The 24,205-nt window shown below is 40.6% G+C and overlaps 1 protein-coding gene across 2 annotated transcripts; it reads left to right on the forward strand.

The window, feature by feature from the left end:
* Positions 1-1,626: 1,626 nt before the first annotated feature.
* Positions 1,627-21,242, forward strand: ints2 (integrator complex subunit 2). Of its 2 annotated transcripts, none has more exons than XM_062406404.1 (25): positions 1,627-1,914; positions 2,624-2,932; positions 3,018-3,156; positions 4,177-4,279; positions 4,935-5,048; positions 6,075-6,205; positions 6,761-6,931; positions 7,516-7,736; positions 7,953-8,078; positions 8,260-8,331; positions 9,014-9,128; positions 9,590-9,658; positions 9,946-10,080; positions 10,172-10,348; positions 11,502-11,616; positions 12,347-12,451; positions 12,798-12,962; positions 14,412-14,613; positions 16,205-16,330; positions 16,509-16,710; positions 16,913-17,194; positions 18,412-18,519; positions 19,000-19,105; positions 19,765-19,941; positions 20,221-21,242. In XM_062406404.1, the coding sequence occupies exons 2-25, from the start codon at positions 2,640-2,642 to the stop codon at positions 20,403-20,405; spliced, it is 3,639 nt and encodes a 1,212-aa protein (XP_062262388.1). In that variant the 5' UTR covers positions 1,627-1,914; positions 2,624-2,639; the 3' UTR covers positions 20,406-21,242. The 2 variants fall into 2 exon arrangements, with proteins under 2 accessions (XP_062262388.1, XP_062262389.1); XM_062406405.1 differs by lacking the exon at positions 1,627-1,914 and adding an exon at positions 2,118-2,221.
* Positions 21,243-24,205: the final 2,963 nt, after the last annotated feature.

Below are 24,205 nucleotides of genomic sequence, written 5' to 3' on the forward strand. Positions count from 1 at the left end.
ATTAACAGAAGCATTGGTTCATATTGTATAAAAACCCATAGCTGAGCTGAGTCAACATCAGCTGTGGTGACGTTAGGTGTTGTTGTTAGGTGACCTGCCTTCAGTTGAGGGCTTTTGGGGGAAACGTTACTTTAACATAATATTTTTGTTTTTGTTCGCTTTCCGTCCAAAACCAACTTTTTCTTTATTTCATTAAAGTGCTTACTTTCTTTGTTGTTTCTTTAAATATTTAAACAGGAAACTAAATAATGACGACCTACGATAGTTATGTTCAAATCTGCTTGGATCAAAGGGGTATAGAGCAGATAAATATCAATAAAGTTTACAAATCCTTCGAAATACAATGGAACCAAGCATATGGCACTAGTAAAGCCATCATCATCATATATCACGACATCATATATCACATCTTAGCAGCTGCCACAGCTCTGAGACAGGTTTGGGGTCCAGCTTCCTTAGTTTTTGGTTGTAGCCTTTGATGCTGAGCCGTCAACAAACAACTCCACTCCTGCATTATCAGCATCGAAGGATTCATGGTCCATGTATGTCTGTGATACAGAACCTTGTGTTTTGATGGCCTGTAATCAAACCTTGGCGCCACGCCACGGTCACACCGGGTGACGAAAAATCAATCTGTTGTTTGTCTGGTCATGATCAACTGGCCTACAATTTTTGTGAAGATCCGTCAATGTGAACGCGTTCCAGGGGGCGCGGGGGGAGCTGTTGAGCCATTTTGCCACGCCCATTTAAAATTACTCCAGAATACGTACATTTTCACCACTTTTCAAATTTTCTGCAAAGTTTGGTAAGAATTTGAGCATGTTAAAGCCCTCAAAAAGCCAATTCATTTGCATGAATAAAAGAAAATGATCCTTACAATTTCAATAGGGCCTCCCACTGTTCGCTGCTGGGGCCTAATAATGACAGCTTCTCACGAAAAGACCCAGGATTTTATCCAAGTACTGAAAATAACCTTTGTATAGAGGTATTCAGTTTTTTATTTTTGGTCTGATAGTATGAAATGTTGCACAAAAATTGCTCAACGTTTTTTTCACTGAACCAGATGGAAGGAGACAATCATTTAAATGTTTGTGCAGATATGGGTCTGGGGGTGGATACAGGATTATTTTCTTTCTTTAACATTGTGTGAAAAGTGTGTTTTTTAGCATTTTCATAGATTTTTCAGAATAATTTACGGCAGGTTTGAAGGACTAATATTTGAGTGTGTGAATTTGGTGCAAATCCATGTACAAATTTTTATCTAGAGTGTAAATGTGTGTTTATTAAGGGATGCTTCATAAGGGCAGTCTAATAATAATAATATACAATAATAATAAAAGTAGTAATAGTAGTAATAGTGGAAGTAGTTTGGACAGTTACATTTTAGCCTTTAAAAATGGAGAGGCTATGTATTAACAGTTAATTCACTATTTTGGTTAAACCTTTTGAATCAATGGATTTATCTGTATCAAAGCTGTGTGACTGTTCAGATACTAATGGATCAGACTGTGAGTAGACAACATGATCTCAACCCTGTGTGCCTGTAATGTGCCTGTAGTGCGTCTGTACTGTGTGTGCGCGTGTAGTGTGGGCTGGACTGGAGCATTGTGCTGTCAGTGCTTCACACAATGCAGACTGGGTCAGTCCCCTCACTGACACACTGACATATATAAACTGTCGATAAAGACCAGATCTAAGTGGACATGCGGAAACTACACGAGACAGGGCGTGAAAGACATAAATGCTAAAGACATCTCCATAAACCTATCTACCGGCAGATGTGTGGACAGCCGCCCTCCCTCTTGTGGTTGGCGCAGGACTCTCCTGTGCATCCCCGTGGTACGAAACCGAGTCCGAGGTCTCAAGGCCTTGAAGGTGAAAGTTCTTCCCAGAGGACGTTGCATTATACGCGAGGTGCGATTATTGTTGTTGAATTGTTGTATTATATTAACGTCCATGTTTTTAAACGACACAGACAGCAGAAGGCACGAGCGTCAGTTTGATTGTTTTGTTAGCCTAGCCTAGCCTTAGCGGTGAGCAGTGGGTACAAGTGTGTTAGCTGAGTTGCGCCAGGCTAGCGAGCAGCTAGAGGTAATACGTCTCCGTGTTTGAATTAGCGAATCTCTTAAAATATTACTCGCGCGTTAAAATATAAATGTTAATATTTCAAAGTCGCAAAACAAGGCTGTTTTTGACGTTGGGACAACGAATTGCACACTAGGTAAAGTTGACGCTATTAAATAGTTAAAGTATTAGCGCTAACAGAAGCTAACGCCTCTGTTGGCGATACCATATCATACGGCTATCATTAGTTTGTTTTGTGAGCCGTGTTATCTTGATATTGACTTAATAATGTCGTTGGAAATATCTACGAATAAACACGTATAACCGAATCGATGACAGTCACGGAATGGGGCCAGAGCAAGTTGTAGTAACTTGAGAAATGAAATGCATGTGTGCTACTACATGTAGCATGTGCTAGCTGAGGTCTCCTTGCCGGGCACGGTACGGTTCAGAAAAGTTTCTGTACTGAGTTTCTGTCTCGTGCCTTCCCTCAAAACCCAAAGACGGTGCTGTTTATTTGCCTAGGTTTAAAATCGTGTGTTTTGCTGGTTCCCTCAAGGTGCAGCTGCAGAGAGATGGCAGACAGTGCAGGGCTGCAGTCTGTCAGCGCCTTTGCGTTTGAAGCCATGCAGAAGGTGGATGTAGTGCGCCTGGCTGCCCTCAGTGATCCAGAGCTCCGGCTGCTGCTGCCCTGCCTCGTGAGGATGGCTCTGTGTGCTCCCGCCGATCAGAGCCAGACCTGGGCTCAGGACAAGAAGCTCATCCTTCGCCTGCTCTCAGGAGTGGAGGCTGTCAATTCCATTGTTGCTCTTTTGTCTGTTGACTTTCACGCCTTGGAGCAGGATGCACGAAAGGAGCAGCAGCTCAGGTATAACAGACACAAACATTGTTACATGATTGATTCCACAGTCTGATGTGGGGAACCGGGAATTAAATTCTGTCTCTTCTGCCAGGCACAAGGCTGGCGGCTCTAATGCAGAGAGCATCCTGGTGTCACAGCTCCAGCATGGCCTGACCCTGGAGTTTGAACACAGTGATCCCCTGAGGAGGCTCCGTCTTACCCTCAGTGAACTGTTGGCCATCATGAATAAGGTACAGTCAGAGGTCCATAGGTAATTTAGGAAACCATTGGCCATTGATAATATCCTTTAACTTGGCTTTGTATTTTTCTTCAGAAGTAAATAACAAAAACTAGAAACCTAATGACAAGAAACAACCAACAGTTGGTTAGCAGTATGTTTAAAATGTGGTATTGAGTATGCCACCCTGAATTAGCCAGATAAGTATCATCATTTATAGGTGAAACTATCTTTGATCAAGGGGGTTGGTGACTCTCCCAACGTGCGACAAATGCAAAAATGGAAAAAAACTCCTGTTGAAAATAAAGGGTCTCACACAAGACACATCGTCTGTGTCTTGCAAGACACAGATGATGATTGCTAGAGAGTTTGTGGTGATAAGAGCTGACGCTGGTGTTTGTTGTCCAAAAAAACACATGTGATATCTGCAGTGTAGTTTATACGTCACTTCCTGCCTCTGACTTCTGCACCCAGCTCCTCTCGCCTGCACAATGTGGAGATTTTTTTGCTGTTGTGAACGCATCTATGCAGAGAACCTCCTTTTGCGTTGTGCAAACTGGTCATGTCTGAAAACGGCTATATGCAAACCTTTACCTCCTAATCTCATCCAATCTCAGTGTGCACAGAGGCACATAAATCATTTGCTTCACTTATAGTTCATCTTTGAACTTTTACCAATGATATTTGCTTCACTTTTGTGTTTGTGTGACCAGTACCTTAATCTGAGCTGCTGTCACTTGTGTAATGTAAAGATGTAAAAGAGATATCTGATTGATTCTCAATATAGAGAGATAGTGGCCTGAACTTTAGAAAATAAGTCATAAATGAGTGAATTCAAATTAATGAATAATTAAAATATCCTTACAGAAATGGTTTCTCCTGGAAGAAACAAGATTGTTCATCAAAGCCTAAATTGGCATCAGAAATGAGTCTCATATTTATGCTAGCTGCTCTCTTTCTTACTTTTAACTTCGCTGAACTGGGTGAGTTGAGTGCTTGATCCACACAATCCTTTTCCCTTTTTGTTTTCCAGGTGACGGACTCAGATGGAGAATTTTTCTTAAAGTCTTCTGAACTCTTTGAAAGCCTGGTTTACTTGGAAGAAGTAGCAGATGTCCTCTGTATTTTACAAGCAGGTGCTCAACTTCTTTCATTATTTTAATCATCTGAGTTAGAAGTGCTTTGAAAGTGAGATGATGTTGAATACAGTAGCTTTTGTACACATCAGGTCCCTGTAGGGATGAGAATTGTAGGATCCAGGGGGCTAAACCAAGGATTCATTTGAAAGATTAGCTCAAGAATAAATTTAAAAAACAAATTTATATGGAGGCCCATAAATGAAGCCCTCTATTTATTGACTATATATTTTTTGCCTATAATTAGGGTTTTACATCTCAAGAAATTGATAAGACGGATCAGAAAAAATATATATTTATGAATGCTTTTTCTTAGATGTTCACATATGTTTTTTGAGCCATGTGACTTAAACTTTTGTTTAACATGTTACCTGCCTTAGTTTTTCTCATTAATCTTGACATTTGATCAGTCATCAGCAGCGTGATATTATTAAATTGATTGGTGAGTCTTCTTAAAAGGATAGTTCACTCAAAAATGAAAATCCACTAATAACCTTCTCACCATTATGCCGATGGAGGGGTGGAGTTTCAGGAGTAAAGAAAAGCATTCGGAAAGCAGGGTATCACAGTGATGTTGAGATGAAAATGCAAAATTAGCAGTACACTAGAGAAATATCTAATAGTTAATACTGTGCTTATTTCCTCTGTTTATTAGAGCTGCCGTCCTTGCTACCCATTGTGGATGTAGCAGAAGCTTTGCTGCATGTACGCAATGGTGATTGGTTTCTGTGTCTGTTGGTTGCCAATGTCCCTGACAGTTTCAATGAAGGTAATTCACCTGTGTCACAACACTGCACATAATCTCTTCTGATAATATGAGAGTAAATTGCTTGTTAATTGCCTGTACTTGCTTCAGATAGTTTAGAGTTGGCCTGCTGTGGCAGAAATATACCTAGTTTCATTATAATAATGGGCAGATTGTTATTGAGTTGCCATTGCCTTGTTTTATTCACAATTGAGCTATTTCCTTCTCATAATTCTAGCCATGCTACAGGCTTGAGTGTGTGTGTGTGCGTGTATTTGTCTTTGATTGATGATGAACATTATTGTCCTGCTCTGGCTCATGGAGAGTGCAGTGTCTCCTTTGAGAGATTCATAAAATGCTGGCTCTCTCCAGTGGCTGTTTGTCACACAGTGGGTCAGAGAGAAGTTGATGGCTTTTTTGTTTGTACTATATGGCAGTCAATGTCAAGGAATAATGTTGCCTTTGTTACTAGACAAGAACTAGCTCAAATTAATCGAAAATGAAATGATCTGAGGGTCAAGTGTGGAAAAGGACTATGTCTAGAAGCATCAAGGTCTGTCACATGCTGACCAGACCTAACTCCATTGGCTCTTTGAAATAATCCAAAAGTGACTGAGATGACAGCTGATGTAATGTCAGTGCATGTCAAAGTCTCAACCATAAATTATTTGCCTTTAAACCATCAGCTATGGGTAAAGCACAATGAAAATGAGATAAATCCAAGGAAAAGATGTCCTCTGGTGGCTGTTAAATCGTATTTACTGGCAAATAAATGAGTTGTGATTCTATGTGTTAATGACAGACATGACTTATTCCCCCTGGTTCTACGAGACCAACATTAGTAAGCTTTGTTGAAGTAGTAAATAGAAATGTTCACTTAATTTAAATTCATACAATTTTGTCACAGTCAGGCAGTGATCAATCAATTTTCATATACTGCAGAGAACAACAAAAAAATTTGGAAAAAAGAAACTGGTTCCAAATTTTTTTATTTTGGAGCTTATTTTGAATGGTGCGTCCAAACTTAAAAGTGCATGTGTGTATGTGCAGTTTGCAGAGGATTGATCAAGAATGGCGAACGCCAGGATGAGGAGAGTCTTGGAGGTCGACGCAGGACTGAAGCACTGCGGCAGTTATGTCAGATGAACCCCTCACAAGCCCTCAACATCAGAGCCATGGTGGTCAGTTACATTATTATCATAAGATGAGAAGAAATTAAATCCTTTTCAATTCCTGGAATTTGCAATTTGGAAAATGCACTTTGGAATCAATAAGCAGAGCTCTATAATGACGCAACAGCACAAACGGTCCATTAGAGGTCTTTTCATGTTATAATGAGAAGTATGAAAAATTGTTTTGGTTTATTATGCTGTAAAACTAAAATTAGACAGGCCACTGTACAACTGCATGTTGTGCTGAAAGCAGAGCATATTAGAGAAGAATCTGACGTAGTTGTCGGCAGCTGATATTTCTTATGGATCAGCTGTTACTTTGAAGTAGACTTTACTATTGGAAATGGTGTTTTGAACCAAAGGTTTGTTGAAATAATTAAAACAACATATATTACATTGCTTCAAATTCTGAATACATGCACGCCAACATTTATGAATTTACAGAGTGAGTCATTTGTAAAGATACTGCTAAATTTGTTTCTTTTACTTTTTTAACTACATACTTAAAATAATGACATTGCCACTATGATGTACTGTATCTCTGTTTCTTCTATGTGTCTTCAGATGGAGGAGTGCCACCTGCCTGGCCTCGGTGTGGCCCTGACTCTTGACTACAAACCAGACACACCCGATGAAGCTGTCAGTCCTCTGGTCTCTTATGTGAGTGGACTTCTGCTGGGTACCAACAGCAAAGTCCGTACCTGGTTCAGCATGTTTATTCGCAATGGACAACAGGTGAGGGGTTAGCACTTAAGCAAATATGAGCGTTTTCTCTCATCATGGTGATATAATGACAAGATAATGTTATGTGCTCTGTATCTTCCATTCTTTCTTGGAATTAATCATCGTCATCTCATGAATTGAATTGCCAGAAATGTAAGCTAATGATTGAAATGTAAACAAAGCTATGCAGGTATTTGGGTATCTTTCCATCTGCTGGCTTTTATGGATTGACAAATAATTTGTTACCATGAGCCGATCACGGAGAAGGTTGTCATTCGTTCATGTTTCCCTTATAAAAACGATTAATATTTTCTTTCATAGACAATAAAACTCTGTGTAAAAGCCTCTGCAGAATTAGGGAAATGTATTGCACCTAGTTTTATTTCATTATTTTGTGCACTGTAATTGGCATCAAAGTGTTTTAGTAGATAGTCTGTTAATTGATGAACAGAAAATGAAACAACCTTGTTAATCGATAAACTGTTTAAATACAAAATGCTGATCATATGCTGTTCTCAGCAGCTGAATGTAAACGTCTAGATGGAGGCACAGTAGTTCATTTATGTCTTTCTTTCTCTTTCTCTCTGTATTGACAGCGAAAGAGAGAAAGCAGCTCGGTGCTGTGGCAGATGCGCAGACAGCTGCTGCTGGAGCTGGTCGCCATCCTGCCGCGGTCACGCAGCACCCACATGCCCAATGACGGTGACATGGAAGGGGAGGGCAGCTCAGGGTACTCTGGCCTGAGAGAGGAGCATGTGGTGAAGGCCAGTGCTCTACTCCGACTCTACTGTGCCCTCATGGGCATCGCAGGCCTCAGGTAGTTTGAAGTTTGCAGTTTCCCTCCAGATATTTAAATACTTGCGCTATGATTTTAAAGTTTGATAGAATGGGTGGTTAATTGTTCTTGCATAACTCAATGATTTTAGTACAAAACAAAAAATAATCCACAGTCAATTAATTTGTTAAACGTTTTGGTTACCTGAAAAAGCTCACTTCTTAAAGACAATAGTAAACTTACTGTGACCCTTCTCAGACCGACAGATGAAGAGGCAGAGCAGCTACTACAGCTCATGACCAGTCGGCCTCCAGCAACTCCTGCTGGCGTTCGCTTTGTTTCCCTGTCCTTCTGCAAGCTGCTCGCCTTCCCCACTCTGGTCAGGTACACAGAGTCTTGTCTTTTCATATGTTGGAAATCACAAATCTGTTCAAGCTAACAGTTGGTTTTGCATTTAGATTTTCTGCCAATGCATGTTGTCTAACTAAAGTATTTTAGCAGTTAATAAGGTCCATTTGTTATATGGAGTGTGAACCCTGTCTTCTGTGTGTGTGCGTTTGTCCAGCACTCCAGAGCAGGAGCAGCTGATGGTCATGTGGCTCAGCTGGATGATCAAAGAGGAGGAATACTTTGAGAGGTAAGACAACTATTTATGATCATGAGGCATTATTTTATAGTTATACAGTGGTTCTTAGTTTTTATGTATGTTTGAAGAGGCTTTATGTTATTGTGACTCATTGAGAGTTTAACATTTTCAGTGTTCAGATTTATGTTTAAAAAAAATATATTTTATCTTGTTTGTCCTCAGCAAATATCTGATTATCATAGGATTCTGATAAAGAACAACATCTTCTCTATTGTTGCACTTAAATCTCAATGCTTCCCTTTCCTGATCAGTAGTCTGTGGTCAGTTGAATTAATAGGGCTAAATATGTAATTTAAATATGGTAAGTCCAATATCTGTATTTAGATTCAGTTTGTTGCTTGTCTGTTCTCACATCGGATGTATTTGATGTCTCTTGTGTAAATGTTTGGTGTCCATGGGAACAGCCAGTGATAAACTGTTACTGCAGCAGGGCGTGGGCTTGTGTGTTCATGGGTTTAGTCCATAAAAAATAATTCATCAGTCTTAAATTACTTTAGGGCAGACTCAACTGATACAGGCTGATGGTAAAACATGTGCATGTGAGCATATGTGTAGGTTGATACTAGTGACATAATCAGTTCATTTAAATTCTGTCCTATAAGTTGCAGGATTAATGACAAGTCTTTTCTCACTCGCCTCGCTTGCATATGTGTGTGTGTCTTCCTTCTTACAGTGCTGCAGGCGTATCTGCTTCTTTTGGAGAGATGCTATTACTGGTTGCCATGTATTTCCATAGCAACCAGCTCAGCTCCATTATTGAGTTGGTGTGCTCTACTTTGGGGATGAAGGTAAGGTGGTAGGTGGGAGGGAGGCACTGATCAATACATCAGTCTGGCTGACCAGCTCCTGGCTGCACTCCTCCACTGCAGCAGTGCCACATATAAGGGCTATATCACTGAGACACTTGCAATTCACACATATCTACCAAGACACTCTATACCCTGTGGCCAATTTTCTGTTTTATTACTTATTAGGTGCACAATTGTTTCCTGTCTGTGTGTTAAGTAGTTTCCCTGCCTCAGTATATTTTCCACTAAGATGTGAAATGTAATTGGATTTAGAGCCTGTATGTTTCCACCCTCAGGGCAATCATCTCAATTCAGTGTTGTGATGTTTGGCCTGCCATGTAGAATTTCTCTTATGAAATATGAAAGGAGGGAATTACAAAATACCAGCACTGTTGCCTGCAGGTTGTTTTGACTCAGAGTGAACCTTTTCTTTCTTTTTCTTTTGCGCAAATTGTCCACAGATTGCCATCAAGCCGAGCTCTCTGAGCAAGATGAAGACTATCTTCACACAGGAAATCTTTACAGAACAGGTACAAATATAAATATATATACATTTATACATTTCCGCCTGCAGTGATGACCTAGTTCTTTCTACATGGTATATCATGGTTACTTTCACGCCTTTTTTGAATGAAGCTTAATTTAAAAATGTTTAAACCTATATTTGGAGATAAAGCGGGTTGCTTGAGAAATTTGATTAAACATTTTTTTATGCATTTTCACTACAATGTGATGTAAAGCTTTAATGGAACTTAGGGTGTTCTTTGACAAATGTTTTTGCTGTACTAAACACATTAACATTGTTTCTGATGTGCAGGTCGTCACAGCCCATGCAGTTCGGGTCGCAGTGACCAATAACTTAAGTGCAAACATCACAGGATTCCTCCCAATTCACTGTATCTACCAGCTGCTTCGGAGCAGAGCCTTCACCAAGCACAAAGTGTCCATCAAGGTATGCTGATCACATGGCTCATAATGATGCCTGCATGACTAAGTTCAACAAATGTTCCAAAAATGATTTTATCCAATGGTTTATCTTTCAGGATTGGATTTATCGCCAGCTCTGTGAGACCAACACCCCCATCCACACCCAACTGATCCCTCTAATTGATGCCTATATCAACTCCATCCTCACTCCAGCATCCAAGGCCAACCCAGAGGCCACCAACCAGCCTATCACTGAGCAGGAGATCCTCAGTGTCTTCCAGAGCGCTGCTGGGGTTAGTGACAATTAGACACAATTTATTTGATCAATTAAAGTGTGCAATAGCGCCTCCCTCAGTTTTATTTAATGTTTCCTCTCTGAGGATTCACTTTAATTAAAGCCATCCCTGAAAATACAAACATACTTTTTTACTCTCCTTTTGAAGTACAAAACAAGCAATGTTGCGGGTTAAAAAGATTTGTTTTTTGTAATTATTTACCTCAAGCTTGTCAGGTTTTTATTTTGCTGACGAACCATTGGAAATCATCTACCTAGGGCTGTTAGATTATGGAAAAAATCATAATCACGATTATTTTGGACATTTTTGAAATCACGATTATTCAAATGATTATGTGCCCTTATTCTGAAGTCTATGCTTTATTCTTTAAATGACTGGAGTGTGGGCAATAAAGTGAATCACTTCCGGTTCAGGTAAAATCCGATGACGGCTGCGTGTCTTATTCCTCCATGAGACCAGGATATCGGTGCCCGGTTATTCAAACCCTTAATGATGGCAACCATAACACTCTCTGACCGACTGACCGGCGCGGAGGAATCCGGGTCCGGTCTGACCGGTCTGAACAGCCAGGCGGGAGCGCGCTTGAGAATAGCAGTGCACGGCCGCTACATGGTCTGTTGCTGATCAGACGGGGGGGGGGGGGGCCCTGCTTTTCTACTCGTTTTTTTAACCGCTGGCCACCACACACAACTCGCCTCCTTTATGTTACAGCTGCTTGAGAGTGAGGGCCATTCAGCTGTGCCGCTGGATGCTTTGGGGGAAGGACTGAATTGCGCATGCGCGTCTCTTTAAAAAAAAAGAGCCAAATAATCGTTTCAACTCGATTATAGTAGTTTGGAGATCGTTTGACCCAACAATCAAAATCACAATCAAATTTCGATTTATCAAGCAGCCCTAATCCATCCCCACATTCATTGATAATTAAGAGCCCTTAACTCAAGTTAATCATATGATAGATGAAAAAGTTATACTAAAAATACACAACTAGTGTTACAGGCTTGGGCGCAAATTAGTGCTGCCTGTCCCCTGGAAATTTTTCCCACAAATCAAGCTCAGATTTCTTCTCCAATGTTTTACTTTGAAAACGTGACCGCTGTACTGCCCAAGTCTGTAGAAGTTATTTTTGTTTCTGTCTGTCTCTGTTGGTTAGCAAGGGGAGGGTGGTCGGGGGGGACGACAGCGCTACTCCATCACCACCCAACTGCTTATCCTCTACTACATCCTGTCATATGAGGAGAATCTGTTGGCTAGCACCAAACAACTAGGTATGTACATGATGAAAAAATGAAAATGCAGCACAGCAGTGTGCTTCGATTCCCTCTGTGCTGTTTGCTCACTTCCTTTCTATTTCTTTTTTTCTTTTTGCCAATCTAAAGGGTGCATTATGTCATCCCCTTCACTGAAGACCTCATTGTATGTGAGATGAGGGAAATTTTTCAGGTAGCGAGGGGAGAAAAGCAGCCTTTATCCTCTGTTAAGTTGTAGGAAACACTCTCCCTCTGAATGTGCAGTCATTCATCCTTCTCTCTCTCGACACTGACTGTTGGTCGCTTCATACAGAATAAATGGTGGGCTGAAAAAGAGCCAAGTACATTTGGAGCTAAGCTAACTAGGACAGCTGTAGGTTAGATTGAGCATTAGCAGTTAGCATAGTCATTGTTTATTCTCTCCCAGGACAAGCTCTCCTCTTGCCCTTCATTAGACCAGATTTATGTGCAAGTTTATGCCCATCTCTTTAATTGCCGTGTTTACCCAAGTGCTCCCGCAGCCTTCAAAGAAGGAGTAATGATGCCCATCAGCAGTGGTAATGAACCCACGTCAATGAAAAATCACCTCAGCTCTTCTAACACATCGGCACAGTGGCTCTGGTGTCCTTACACAGCCAAATAAAACACTTATGCTCTGTCTTGTCCTCTCTTGCTTTATGTTCTCGACCTATCTATTTACTGTCCTACGCTTTCTTTGCTTCACTCACCTTTTTTCTCCTTTTTAAAGCCCTTATGCAGAGGAAACCAAAGTCGTACTCAGCAGCCTTGATGGACCATATCCCTATTAAGTACTTGGTTACTCAGGCCCAGGGACTGCAGCAGGAGCTTGGGGGTGAGATTTCGACTCAATGTTTTGCTGTGTATAACATTTTTTTACTTTAGGCTAACGTTACTTTTAATATTTTTACTTAAGTATAAGTAAAATAACTTGAGTTAAAATGTACGTACAGAAAATTTCAAAGTAAGTGCAAGTCAATGCTGACCATAACCCCAACCATAATTTTTTCTAGGCATCGATAAAAATACTGAGTAAGCAGTTTTCCCATGTCTGAATGAAAAATACTATTCTATTGGGGGGGAAAAAAAAAAAACACACTCATGCAAAAGCTCAAAAACCCATAACTCTTGTGGGCAATACATGTTCAAGCAGCCTTGGTTTTCTCTTTCCCTTTTCCCAGGCCTGCACTCTGCCCTGCTGAGGCTGCTGGCCACCAACTTCCCCCACCTGTGTCTAGTGGAGGACTGGGTGTGTGAGGAGGAGGTGACTGGTACCCTGCCCCTGCTGAGGAGAATGATGCTCCCCAGCAACACCTGCAGATACACTCAGAGCCAGCTCCACCAGGGTGAGCAGAGTGGAATGAGGGATGAAAGAAATGGGGTTAGGGAAGTGACACTAATATTGTATAACCCGTTGACAGGTGCCAGCCTTTATCCAACTGAAATCTTATCTCAGTGGTTAATCCTTCAGGCTTTAGAGAGATTATGCAGTAATTGGCTTTTCATTGATTGATTGAAATTCTTAACAAAAGGCAAAGGTGTAACAGATCATCAGTTTCATGCAGGTTAATATACTGTATAAATGTACCTTTACAGAGGGGTATTTTCTGCACAGAGCAATCCAACAGACTGAGGCAACAGACTTGTAGATGTGTAGACCTTTTTGAATCCAGTACAGTAGATGAGCTGCTTAGTACTTTTACATGTGGTAAAAGTTATTTTCGATCATTTTTTCTGATTTCTCATAGAGAAAAGTGCTGCACTGTTTGAATGTGATGGTAAAACTCTACTTTAAAGTACTTTAAGTGTTCATCAAGACTAGTAAAAGCTTTCCCATTTACCATATCACATTAACCACTCTAAGGAGATGTTTGAGACTGCCTCTCTTTGGCGAGACATCTGATGAAAGATGGTAGTTATCATGACTAGGGGTGTCACGATACCAAAATTCAGTATTCGGTGGCAATACCAGTAAAATAACACGATTCTCGATGCCAATTTCGATACCACGGTAAAAAAAAGCTTCACGTCATCCTCCAGAGCAGGGGTCGGCAACCTGCGGCTTACCGGAGCCGTATGCGGCTCTACAGCCCCTCTGCAGTGGCTCCCTATGCAGTGTTGTGCATATTTTCCGTGGACAGCGAACTTAACGAATCAGTTTTCATATGTTGAACATGAGTGAAAGTCACAGACTGCTTCTTATCAGTGGAAACAGTGAAAACACAGAGTTTCTCTGGTCTCAGCTGCTCAGAGATCAGCGCCGCAGCTCAAGAAGAGGCGCAGCACCGATGCTAAAAGCTGGCATCGGCGCTCACGGTTCTTATGGTGCTTAAAAAAAAATGGGCATCGTCTGTGTTTTGTTATTTTAGTATCGAAAGGTATCATAAGTATCGATTCTCTTGACATCCCTAATCATGACACTAGTCATAGCTGGTTTAAGCCTAAACAATAATCCTTACCTCGCGGACCATGAATGGTTTGGCAGGAATGAAAAACAGTGATTCCTCCCTCGTATCAAACTTGGCAGTGATGTTAAAAAAAAAAGAAAGACAAATTGGGCTGAAGGCCAACGCAAAAACCCGACAAATTTCCTCCCTTGTAAATTTAAGTGTCTTTGCCAGATCTTGCCGGTGTCTTGGCCAGATTTTGCTGGTGTCTTGCCCTACAGATTTGTCTGATTCCAGAAGTTTAAATTAATTTGAGTGTGTACACTTTGTTCACATCAATGAAGGGAACACAACAATGCACCGCAGCTCGAGACTTACAAAACTAATTCAATAGTTTTCCACCCTCAGCCTTCCAGAAGTTGCCGTCCAGCAGTCCCAGGTTGATGCGAATCCTGGAGCACTTAACGCTGCTTTCCCCTGGAGACCTGATCCCTTATGCAGAAGCACTCACAGCCAGCATGGCTCTGCTGCTGGAGCCTGCCGTGCCTCGTCGCATATTGCAGACCCTCAACAGGCTCTGGATGGGCCTCAACACTGTGATGCCCCGCAGGTACACAATCACATGTTTTAAGGACAGAAAAGTTTAGATTCATATACCTAGTACAGATAAGTTATATTTCTGGATGTGGATGTGCCTTATTGCTATTTGTATGCTTTAAATTCATGGTTACACTTGAATACTGTGGAGAATAAAAATACCTAACTAACTGGGCTTAGTGGAAGAAAATGTCAATAAATTAAAAAAAAATCTGAATTCAAAGCCACGAGAAAAGATCTCGAGGTCTTTTCAGTTAAAGGTTAATGATAGTACTTGGCTTGGTGGCATCTTAATCTTAATCTTAATCTTTCCCAAGGCTCTGTAAAACTGCTGTTAGACTCTGTAAATGGATTAAAGGAGAACATGTGGAAAACGAGTTGTGACCCTTGATTCCAGGCTGTTTGTTCAGTGACTTCTGTGTGAATAGATCTGAGGTATTGAACCAAGCAACTCTGTCAGCCTGTGTGAACACTGGGACAGAGGAGGGTGACCCTCACGCTGCCCTGGGCCCTCAGGGGCACAGTTATCAGAGCTCTTAGCAGACATTCAATTGATCCAAAAGGGGTCTCTAACAAGAGGAGCTCAGGGCAAGAATACTGAAAGAGACGCTCCACAAGGGAGATGTAAGGGATTGCTGCCCCCTCCCTCTTCTCTTCCTCACTTCCTGTTGTAGTATTGAATGTTGCAGGGGGCTAAACCAGGGGCTTTGGTGAATCAAGAAGCAGGGCAGCAGTGTCAGATTCCACACAGATCAACTGATTAATGTAGCTGTGCGAGCTGTTGGAAGACTCAGAGCTTTAGTAGTACCCTGCTGTTTGTAGTTAAATATTGGTCTGAGAAGAGACTGAGGCTACATCCACACTAATACATTTTAGTTTTAGAAATAAATCAAACTTAGTCCAGATGAGCGTTTAAGCACCCTATCAAAAATAGTCTCCATACTTACACATGTGAAGACACATATCACATGACCGTACAGGTACCCAATGCTGGTGCTAATGGCAATCAATTTGCAGTTGGTTGCTTAGTAACAGAAATTCTACCAACAAGGTTCAACAATTGTGAAAAGTAAGAGCATGGTTTTCTTTCCGTAGACAGATGATGAGGTGGAACTTATACCTCTTCAGACCTGGTGTTAGCATCCACCCTGAGTGAACTGATAACAAGTGATCACTTGTGTCATCTTTTCCAAATGAATCAATATCTGTCAATCCACACTGAAATGCAGCCCCAGAGTTTTAAACTGACACACAGCAGTGATTTTCTCTGTTTTAGGGTTTATGGATATCACCTGATGGTGAAATGCTGTTTAGTGAATAATCAAATCGCTGAAATAATTGAACCCCTCCAGAAGTATTTACATTGTATTTTAGTTGCATATAAATATCTTTATTCCAACAAACAAATTATACAGTACTGTGCAAACGTTTTAGATATAACAGTTTAAAATCGTCTGACAAATGATCAGGTGTTTTTAATTTCATAAAGAAATTCTTTGAGTTATATACAATGTTGCAAGTCAGGTACAGTATTTCTTCCACTTTGTAATACTTTGTGCATTATAAATAGATATTAAAACTATGACATGTGTTTTGTGTTTCAGGTTGTGGGTGATGACAGTGAACGCACTCCAAGCCTCAGCGAAGCTGCTTAGGCAGCAAACATACACTCAAAACGATCTGATGGTGGATCCTCTCATTGTGCTGCGCTGTGATCAGAGGGTGTACAGGTGATCACAGAGATTAGTCAATACTTAATGTTTGTGTTTGTACCTTTTGTAATTTCCTCTCAAAGGTTTTGTGGATGTGACTGTACTTACCAAATTAGACTAGTTTACAACAATCAGGCGTTTTAGTACATAAATAAACAAACAGGTCTGAGTGTTTGTATTCCCTCTTTTGTCCCAGGTGTCCTCCCTTGATGGACGTAGTTCTTCACATGCTGAATGGCTACCTGCTAGCCTCAAAAGCCTACCTACAGTGCCACCTGAAAGAAACAGCTGACTTTGAACGGCAGAGCCAGACAGTCACAAGCCTGGGGGTCCCTGGACAGCCAGATACACCTGAGGTCACCAGGGAGGAACTGAAGAACGCACTTCTTGCTGCACAGGTATTTAAACTCCAAACTGACACACTACCACACAATTATTTCTCCTTACATTCTCAGATCTCACTTTTGGAGGAATGCACTTGTGGGGGATATTGTTAAAGCATGAATGTAGAAGTAATATGGCATTAAATTACACAAAAATACTTAGGAGGTGGACTTTCACACCCAGCTATTGTAACCACCTGTTTCTGTTAAACTCCAGGATAGCGCAGCAGTCCAGCTTCTTCTTGAGGTGTGTCTGCCAACTTCCGAGGAGCAGCAGCTGGGGGCCAACACAGAGAGCCTGCTGAAGAGCATCAAGGGTCCCATGCCAGGGAAATTGAAAGAGGGAAGCCCGGGGCCCAGGGCCAGCAGAGGCGTGGAGGAAGCTGAGCCAGAGGGAGGCCTGCTCAGTGATTTGAGGGAGGTGCAATGTCTCATCTGTTGTCTGCTTCATCAGATGTTCATTGCTGACCCCAACATTGCCAAGTTGGTTCACTTTCAGGTAATAAGATAGGAGAACTAGGTACATTTGCACCCAGAAACACAAAGGAGAGACTGAATTAAAGGCTACATCCAAACAAATAAATTTGAGTTTTAAATGGGACCACTTTTGTCACTTTAATGCTTCCCTTCCACACTACTGAAGAGTTTATGAGCCCCTAAAACTGAGACTGCATGCCCCGTTTGAGTTTTAAAACTCTGAGGTTCCTTTTTAGTCGGACAGAAGAAACTGAGACCTTTGGGAATTGAGACACAATCCAACACATTTGTTTCCTGATTGGATGTTTTCAGTCACAACTCGACTACTAGCAGTAATTGAAAAGTGTTGCTAACATTATCAGTAATAGTTTCACCTTGTCGTCAGTGTCCAAGAAAAGAAATCCGTGGACTTAGAAAAGAGCGGCATCAGCCTCAGAAAATGAAATACAGGTGTTGCTGACCTTGTCTCTGCTGGCTGCACTTGTGGAGTTGAATTCTGCTTTTTATATCACTGCCTGTGTACAGACGAGATATTATGTAGGTGATCTGTAACAATCCCCTTGACAATGCACTTGCCTTGTTATCAGGCATGTATGCATGAACTGCTCTTATGTTGACAGATTGTTTTAATTATAAGGTGAATAGTGTGGTCGCAGCCAAAGCTATACTATTCCTTGCTTTCCTCCATTTGATATCTTTGGTTATTAATTGTATTATTAGGGCTAAAAAATACAGAAATCTCCCATAGAATTTTTAAATAGTGTGATTGCCATATGAGTCCATATTTCCAGTGAAAAGTATATTCATATATTTTTTTTTTACTGGTGTCTGTTATTTCCATTCATGTTCAGCCCTAGTTCTGGTGCAAACAGCCTTTGTGTGAGTCTACCAGATTGTTGAAAATACAATCATTTTTCAAGAAGGTGATGTTGACCCCATAAGCCATCACATTCAGCCTTGGCTTTATAGTTAAGTGACTGCAGCACTCCCAGAATGAGCAGACAACCATATGGTGGACTTAACCGAACCAGTCCATCCTCTTTGATGTTAAACTCACCCTTGTCCACACTGCTGATTAAAAGCTGCTGTGTGCATCCATGCGCACATGCTTTTGAATGTTAATGACAAGTTCATAAAATGTACTGTGTATTCTCAACTCCTCTCTTATCACTATAGGTTCATGATGAGTTTTACATTTCCTGTGCTCTCCCGCTCTGTCTCTCTCACTCTTCCTCTCAGGGTTACCCTCAAGCTCTGTTGCCTTTAACTGTGGCAGGCATCCCCTCCATCCATATCTGTTTGGACTTCATCCCAGAGCTGCTGGCCCAGCCCCAGCTGGAGAAGCAGGTGAGGCTTACTAACCTTTACCCCCCCCTCACATCTCCCTTCTTTTTTACTGGCTTTAAATCTTAGAGTTACCCTGGTCTTTTGCCAGACTCTCTCTCACAGTTGTTTTTTCAATGAAATAACTCTATAGAGCTCTTCAGCCTTGTTCCTGAAATAAGCACCTCATTCATTATCTCAGTAAAGATTTTGATTATCAGCTTATATATTAGGCTTCCCACAAATTTCACGACTTGGAAATAATGTTCTGTTCTCCAGCCAGAAGTCTTTATGATATAAGCGTGTTTTTAAGAAAACATGTTTTATTCACAATTTCTTGGAGAAGTACCAGAATAAACCCCACAATCCTCAGGTGTAACAGCCATGTCTCTAATTTGGGGAACTCAAATCATTATCGGCTACAAATAATTCACCATTGAATCACGTTTACCACGGAGCAACCAGAATCTCACTTTCTAACATGCTTCTGATTTTTCCTCACAGATCTTTGCAATCCAATTGCTGTCATACTTGTGTACCCAGTACGCTCTTCCCAAGTCCCTCAGTGTGGCCAGGTTGGCCGTCAGTGTGATGGGGACCCTCCTCACAGGTCAGTGAACAGCTTTTCTCTTCTCCTCTCCTAAGCTGTTTTTAGACATGTACTCCAGGGGGACTCTGGAGAATTGGGTCCGGACTTTCTCCAGAGGTTTCCTTTCACACATGAACAACGCAGTGGGACGTTTTCCGCTAATATGCGTTCACAACAGCAACACATCCTTTGGAGGATTCAGGTGACAGTTGGTGCTGCAGGCAGAGACGGAATGTAACCTATTAATTCCATTGGGCAGATCAAGTGATTTTCTTTGAATCATATCGATACAATACAGAGGTGCTTGGTTGTTTTCGCATTCACACCTGCACGTCCCTCAGAGAAACTCTGGAGGATCCCTGGAGTTCTGTGCATGTCTGAAAGAAGCTATAGAGTCACAAGTTTGGTTGTAGCTTTTTTATCTTCTTATAATCTACACTTGCATCATCACCATTGAACTGGCTCCCAGCTGACTCACTCTGTATAAATTGGCTAATGTCATCCAGTATGTCTCAATTTTTTTTCACAACATTTGGCTGCCACCGTCTGGCCTTTTGCTGTTAGTGCAGCATTATCTGGCAATTACTTAAGTTTAAAATATGTGCCAACAGATTAGCCACTGTATTCAATGTGTTCACAGTTCTAGTGCTTTACTAAGTGTGTGTTTTTTTTTCTTTTAGTGCTGACTCATGCCAAGCGTTTCTCCTTCTTCATGCCCACACTGCCGTGCCTGGTGGCCTTCTGCCAGGCCTTCCCCCCACTCTACGATGAAGTGGCAGCTCTGCTGGTACAAGTGGGCCAAGTTTGTGCCTCTGATGTCGCCACCAAAGCCAGGGATGTTGACCCTCTCATTGCCCGTACGTGCACTACTCATTATCTGAGTTAAAAAGATTAAAACTAATAATTGACAAATAAAATATTCTGTTATTTTCTTTTGTATTGTTGAGTTATCGGTTGACCATTTAAAAAATCAGCTGCACCCTGTGCTTGATGAAGATATTTTTTTGCAGAGATATGACACACAACAAACTGCATAGACAAGTCTTTAGTGTGGTAAAGACAGGTGATGATATCATTGAACAGATCGAGCTGTGTTCAAATTTTTTTTAACGAAATTCCTATTGTTCTGACCATAGGCCTGCAGTATCTGAAAGAGAAGCCTCAGGAAGCTGTGGTTCAAGGAGGAGGCGGCTCCTCGAAGCTGACATTACCTCAGAAGACAGCAGAGGCGCTGGGTGGAACTGACCCTGACGTTCAACTGTGTTACTGTGTCGAAGCCACATTCATGGACATCATCAGCACCACCCTTCATGGACTATAGGCCATGCGCACTTTCTGGAGGGAGAGGAGGGACAGCGCTTCAACCGACAACTCTTAACACCCACCCTGAAAGACAATCAAACTCCTGAGTTAAGGGCTGCACGGTATTCGGATAACATACGATATGAGAAAACGATGTTGAATAGCGCGACGGATTGAATTAGGAATTACATTTTTAACATTTTATCTGTTTTGTACGAGCTGCATTTCTTGTATGAGAGGTACGACAGAAATCAAGTTTATTATTAAATTATATCAATCGATATCGCCCATTAAAATGTTACATTATTATTTATTTTAGGTTTAAAGACAAAGAGTTTTGCTCCTTGAAACATTAAACTCAAAATAATTGATATGTATTGCATTACTTTTGTTATATTGAAGTCGATGAAACGCATCTTTTGATATTTATTGCTATTGTTGGACTCCCCAGCTCTATAGTGTTATTTAGAGTCATTTCATACATGGGCCGTGAAGTTATTATTTCGCAGGTTTTACCCTCAGTAATTTACTGCTCCTCTGTATCTCCAGCATTCGCGCTGCGCACTGCAGTAACTATCCCGCATGTTGATATCGCGAAGGCGATACATTTTCGATATAACGTGCAGCCCCATGGAGAAGGGCCTACGTCAACACACATCCGCTCATCTTCAACAAATGGACTCGTATCGATGTTGACTTGATCAAGGGCTTTCAGAGGTCTTCATTATTTTCACATATTGGGATTTGCACACTCTATCCACTCTGGTCTCTTTGGTTGGTCATGTTGTGAAAAATACATTCTTTACCAGCAGGCTCCTTCTTGGCATGTTATAAATAAACAATGATTCCAAATGTATGTAGAGAATGTGTGTTATGTGCTCTGTGACCGTTTTTAGAAAGTAGAATACTGGATACATTTTCTTGACCTCAGCTGGCATATTTTTCTAAGACGCAAGAGTTATAACTTTGCTCATCACCTGAGATGTATGTAGAGTTTTTTTTTTATTGTATTTGTAATAAAACAAAATGAATATATTGCTGAGGTGTGTTTGTAACAAATGGAAAACTCAGTTCCTTATTGCCACATTAGACTTGAATTTGAGTTAATGATCGGTTCCTTTGATTAGAAATGAAGACTCGTTAACATCGTATTATGTGCAGCAGTTAGAATAAAACCATGAATGTAAAATAAAAAGGTAGTCAAGTTAAAGTATGCTTACAAATAGTCCATAGCTGATAAAATGCAAATGGTTGTCTTTAAATATAAACTGGTAGCTGTCCCCGACCTTTTAAATACCTCAAATGTGAATATGTTGACAGAACAAGTTTCACTTTATCACTGTGTGGCTGGGCCCCTCAATTTTCAAAACTTGAAACCACCCATTGAATGTTTGAAAGAGCAAAGATTTGTGTCTTTAAACCTAAAATGAATAATAATTAAACATTCACATGTGCGAGATTGACATTGATATTATTTAATGATAATACACTATCTGTATAATACAGGAAATGAAACTCAAAGTGCTTTCATACAAAATAGATACAAATTAAAACATGGTAAAATGTAATTCATAAAAAAGAACCGTTTTAAATGAGCATGAGATGTTAAAATGACATTTCAAAGAAAAGGAAATGAATTATTAGAATTTGTTATCATTTTTGGCCTATAATAATTTACATGTTTTTCAAATACTTCTTAAACAGGATTATTGGTATTTTTGTTGTTGGAATAGTTGTAGTAGTAGCAGTAATTGTTTTAGTAATATTTGTAGTTGTAGCAGAAGTCGTAGTCGTAATTGTTGTTGTATAAGTATTTGTAGTAATTGGTATTGTAATAGTTGTAGGTATAGTAGTAATTGTTGTAGTTGTGGATGTAGCTGTGGCAGTATGCCAGAGAATGAGGGGCTGTGGTTGACCTGTCATGTGGCAGCCATGAAAAGAGCTGGTCAAATTATCTATATGCAAAGGAAACATGCCCGAGCACTTCCTGTCTTATCTTCTTTTATAGGCTACATTGGACCATGGCTCCAGCAGTAAGTCGTTAGAGACTCTTCAGCTTGTCCAAAATGTCGCAGCACGTATCCTGACGAGAACCAAGAAAAGAGAGCACATTTCTCCAGTATTAGCATCGCTACACTGGCTTCCAGTTACATCTAGAATAAAATTAAAAATTCTCCTCCTCACCTTCAGGGCCCTTAATAATATGGCGCCTTTTTACCTTAAAGTGTTGCTGTTCGTACCTAAAGTCTCTAAAAGTAGAGTAGGAGCCAGAGCTTTTAGCCACCAAGCTCCTCTGCTGTGGAATAATCTCTCACTTTCAGTTCGGGAGGCAGAAACCATCTGTTCGTTTAAGAGTAGGCTCAAAAACTTCCTTTTTGATAAAGCTTATAGTTAGAGCTAATTAGTGCCGCAGAACGTATCTTGTTCTATATTCTGAAATAGGAAGCGTTTAGTTTAAAAAGGCATAGAGGTATTGATGGCTGATCTACTGAGTTGGCCACATGGTTTTCATTGACTACCATACAAACCAGTAGCCAGTCAGATTTAGCTTTAGCCTCAGTGTAGCCTCAAGTTCGGCCTGTATCACTGTATCATTGATTACAGGGCAAAACCCCCTGATGATGCTAAGATGCAAAGGGAATTTATGACACATGACACACGGAGCTATTTTTACCCTGTTAAAAGGGTTTTTAGTAGTTTTTCCTTACTCTTGCTAAGGGTTATATATATATATATATATAAGTCCTCATTGGCATATTGTGCTCTGAGAAAGTACTGCAGCCTGTGTAAAAAACATATTCACAATTCTGTGCACTTTATAACCCATTGTAATATCAGTTTGTTAATCACTTAAACCACTGTTTACTTCTTTGTCATTTCAGATACTACTGTCTCTTGAGTTTATCGTTCAGAGCCCACGGTCAATAATACAGAAGAGCGCTATAACTGAAATAGATATATTGCATGTAAATCATATTTGGGCAGCTGTGCCATCATATCCTAATAGACATGTCCTGGTAATTCACCAGAGGGCAGTCTTGTCACACTGAAAACAACAGATCCTTCCTGTCAGACTTAACCCATTAAGTTATAAACTATCAAGAGTCTGCACTGAACAACCTAAGTAGTCTTCAAGGTTTCCGCACATAATGCTGATATATAAACATGATCACTCTTACAGAAGTTGAAGACCATGATTTACAGTGTTTATGGACAATAAGATGTGAGTGGAAATTCCTATTTTATTTTACATCCACATTTTTGGGGTGTCCTGTTTTTTTACATGTTAACTCACTACGCAGTATCAGCAACCACAATAACCCTTTATATCAGTTACCAGGGAATTCATTGCTTACACCGAAAGATGCACATTTAATCTTCTTTCTAAAAATGTAATGTCCTATGAAACGTGACAATGCACAGAATAATAATTTTTGAATGTGCAGAGGTTGTAGTGGCTTGCATCCCTAAAGTCAATTCATCCCTCTGTGTGTAGTGGAGGCCTTTCTGGAACATTCTGCAGCAGGTTGTTGAGCTGCTGTGAAAGATGCCTGGAGCAAGAGAGGTTGAAATCACAGAGCAGTTGTGTTTTCACTGCGGTAGCTTTTAATACCTCAGCACCCAGAATACAACTTGCTGTAAACTGCCGGGTGCTGTGGAGGTTACAGAGGGAACTTAAAGAGATGCTCTTACTTTTTGTTCAGTCTGAAGACAGCACAAGGGAATCAAGAATAATAATTTCTACAGTTTATCAATGGACGCCAAACATGTTGATCTCATTATGTGATGGCATTAACAATAAATTCCTTCATTGGCCCA

Source organism: Platichthys flesus, chromosome 15 (assembly GCF_949316205.1).
Source record: "Platichthys flesus chromosome 15, fPlaFle2.1, whole genome shotgun sequence".
Lineage (NCBI taxonomy): Eukaryota > Metazoa > Chordata > Actinopteri > Pleuronectiformes > Pleuronectidae > Platichthys > Platichthys flesus.

Excerpts from the sequence above, each read along its gene's own strand:
- ints2 (XM_062406404.1), top strand. The coding sequence starts at position 2,640 with ATGGCAGACAGTGCAGGGCTGCAGTCTGTCAGCGCCTTTGCGTTTGAA. Across the intron at positions 9,659-9,945 it reads AGGAAATCTTTACAGAACAG|GTCGTCACAGCCCATGCAGT; the intron begins GTACAAATATAA and ends TCTGATGTGCAG. Across the intron at positions 18,520-18,999 it reads AGCCCCAGCTGGAGAAGCAG|ATCTTTGCAATCCAATTGCT; the intron begins GTGAGGCTTACT and ends TTTTCCTCACAG.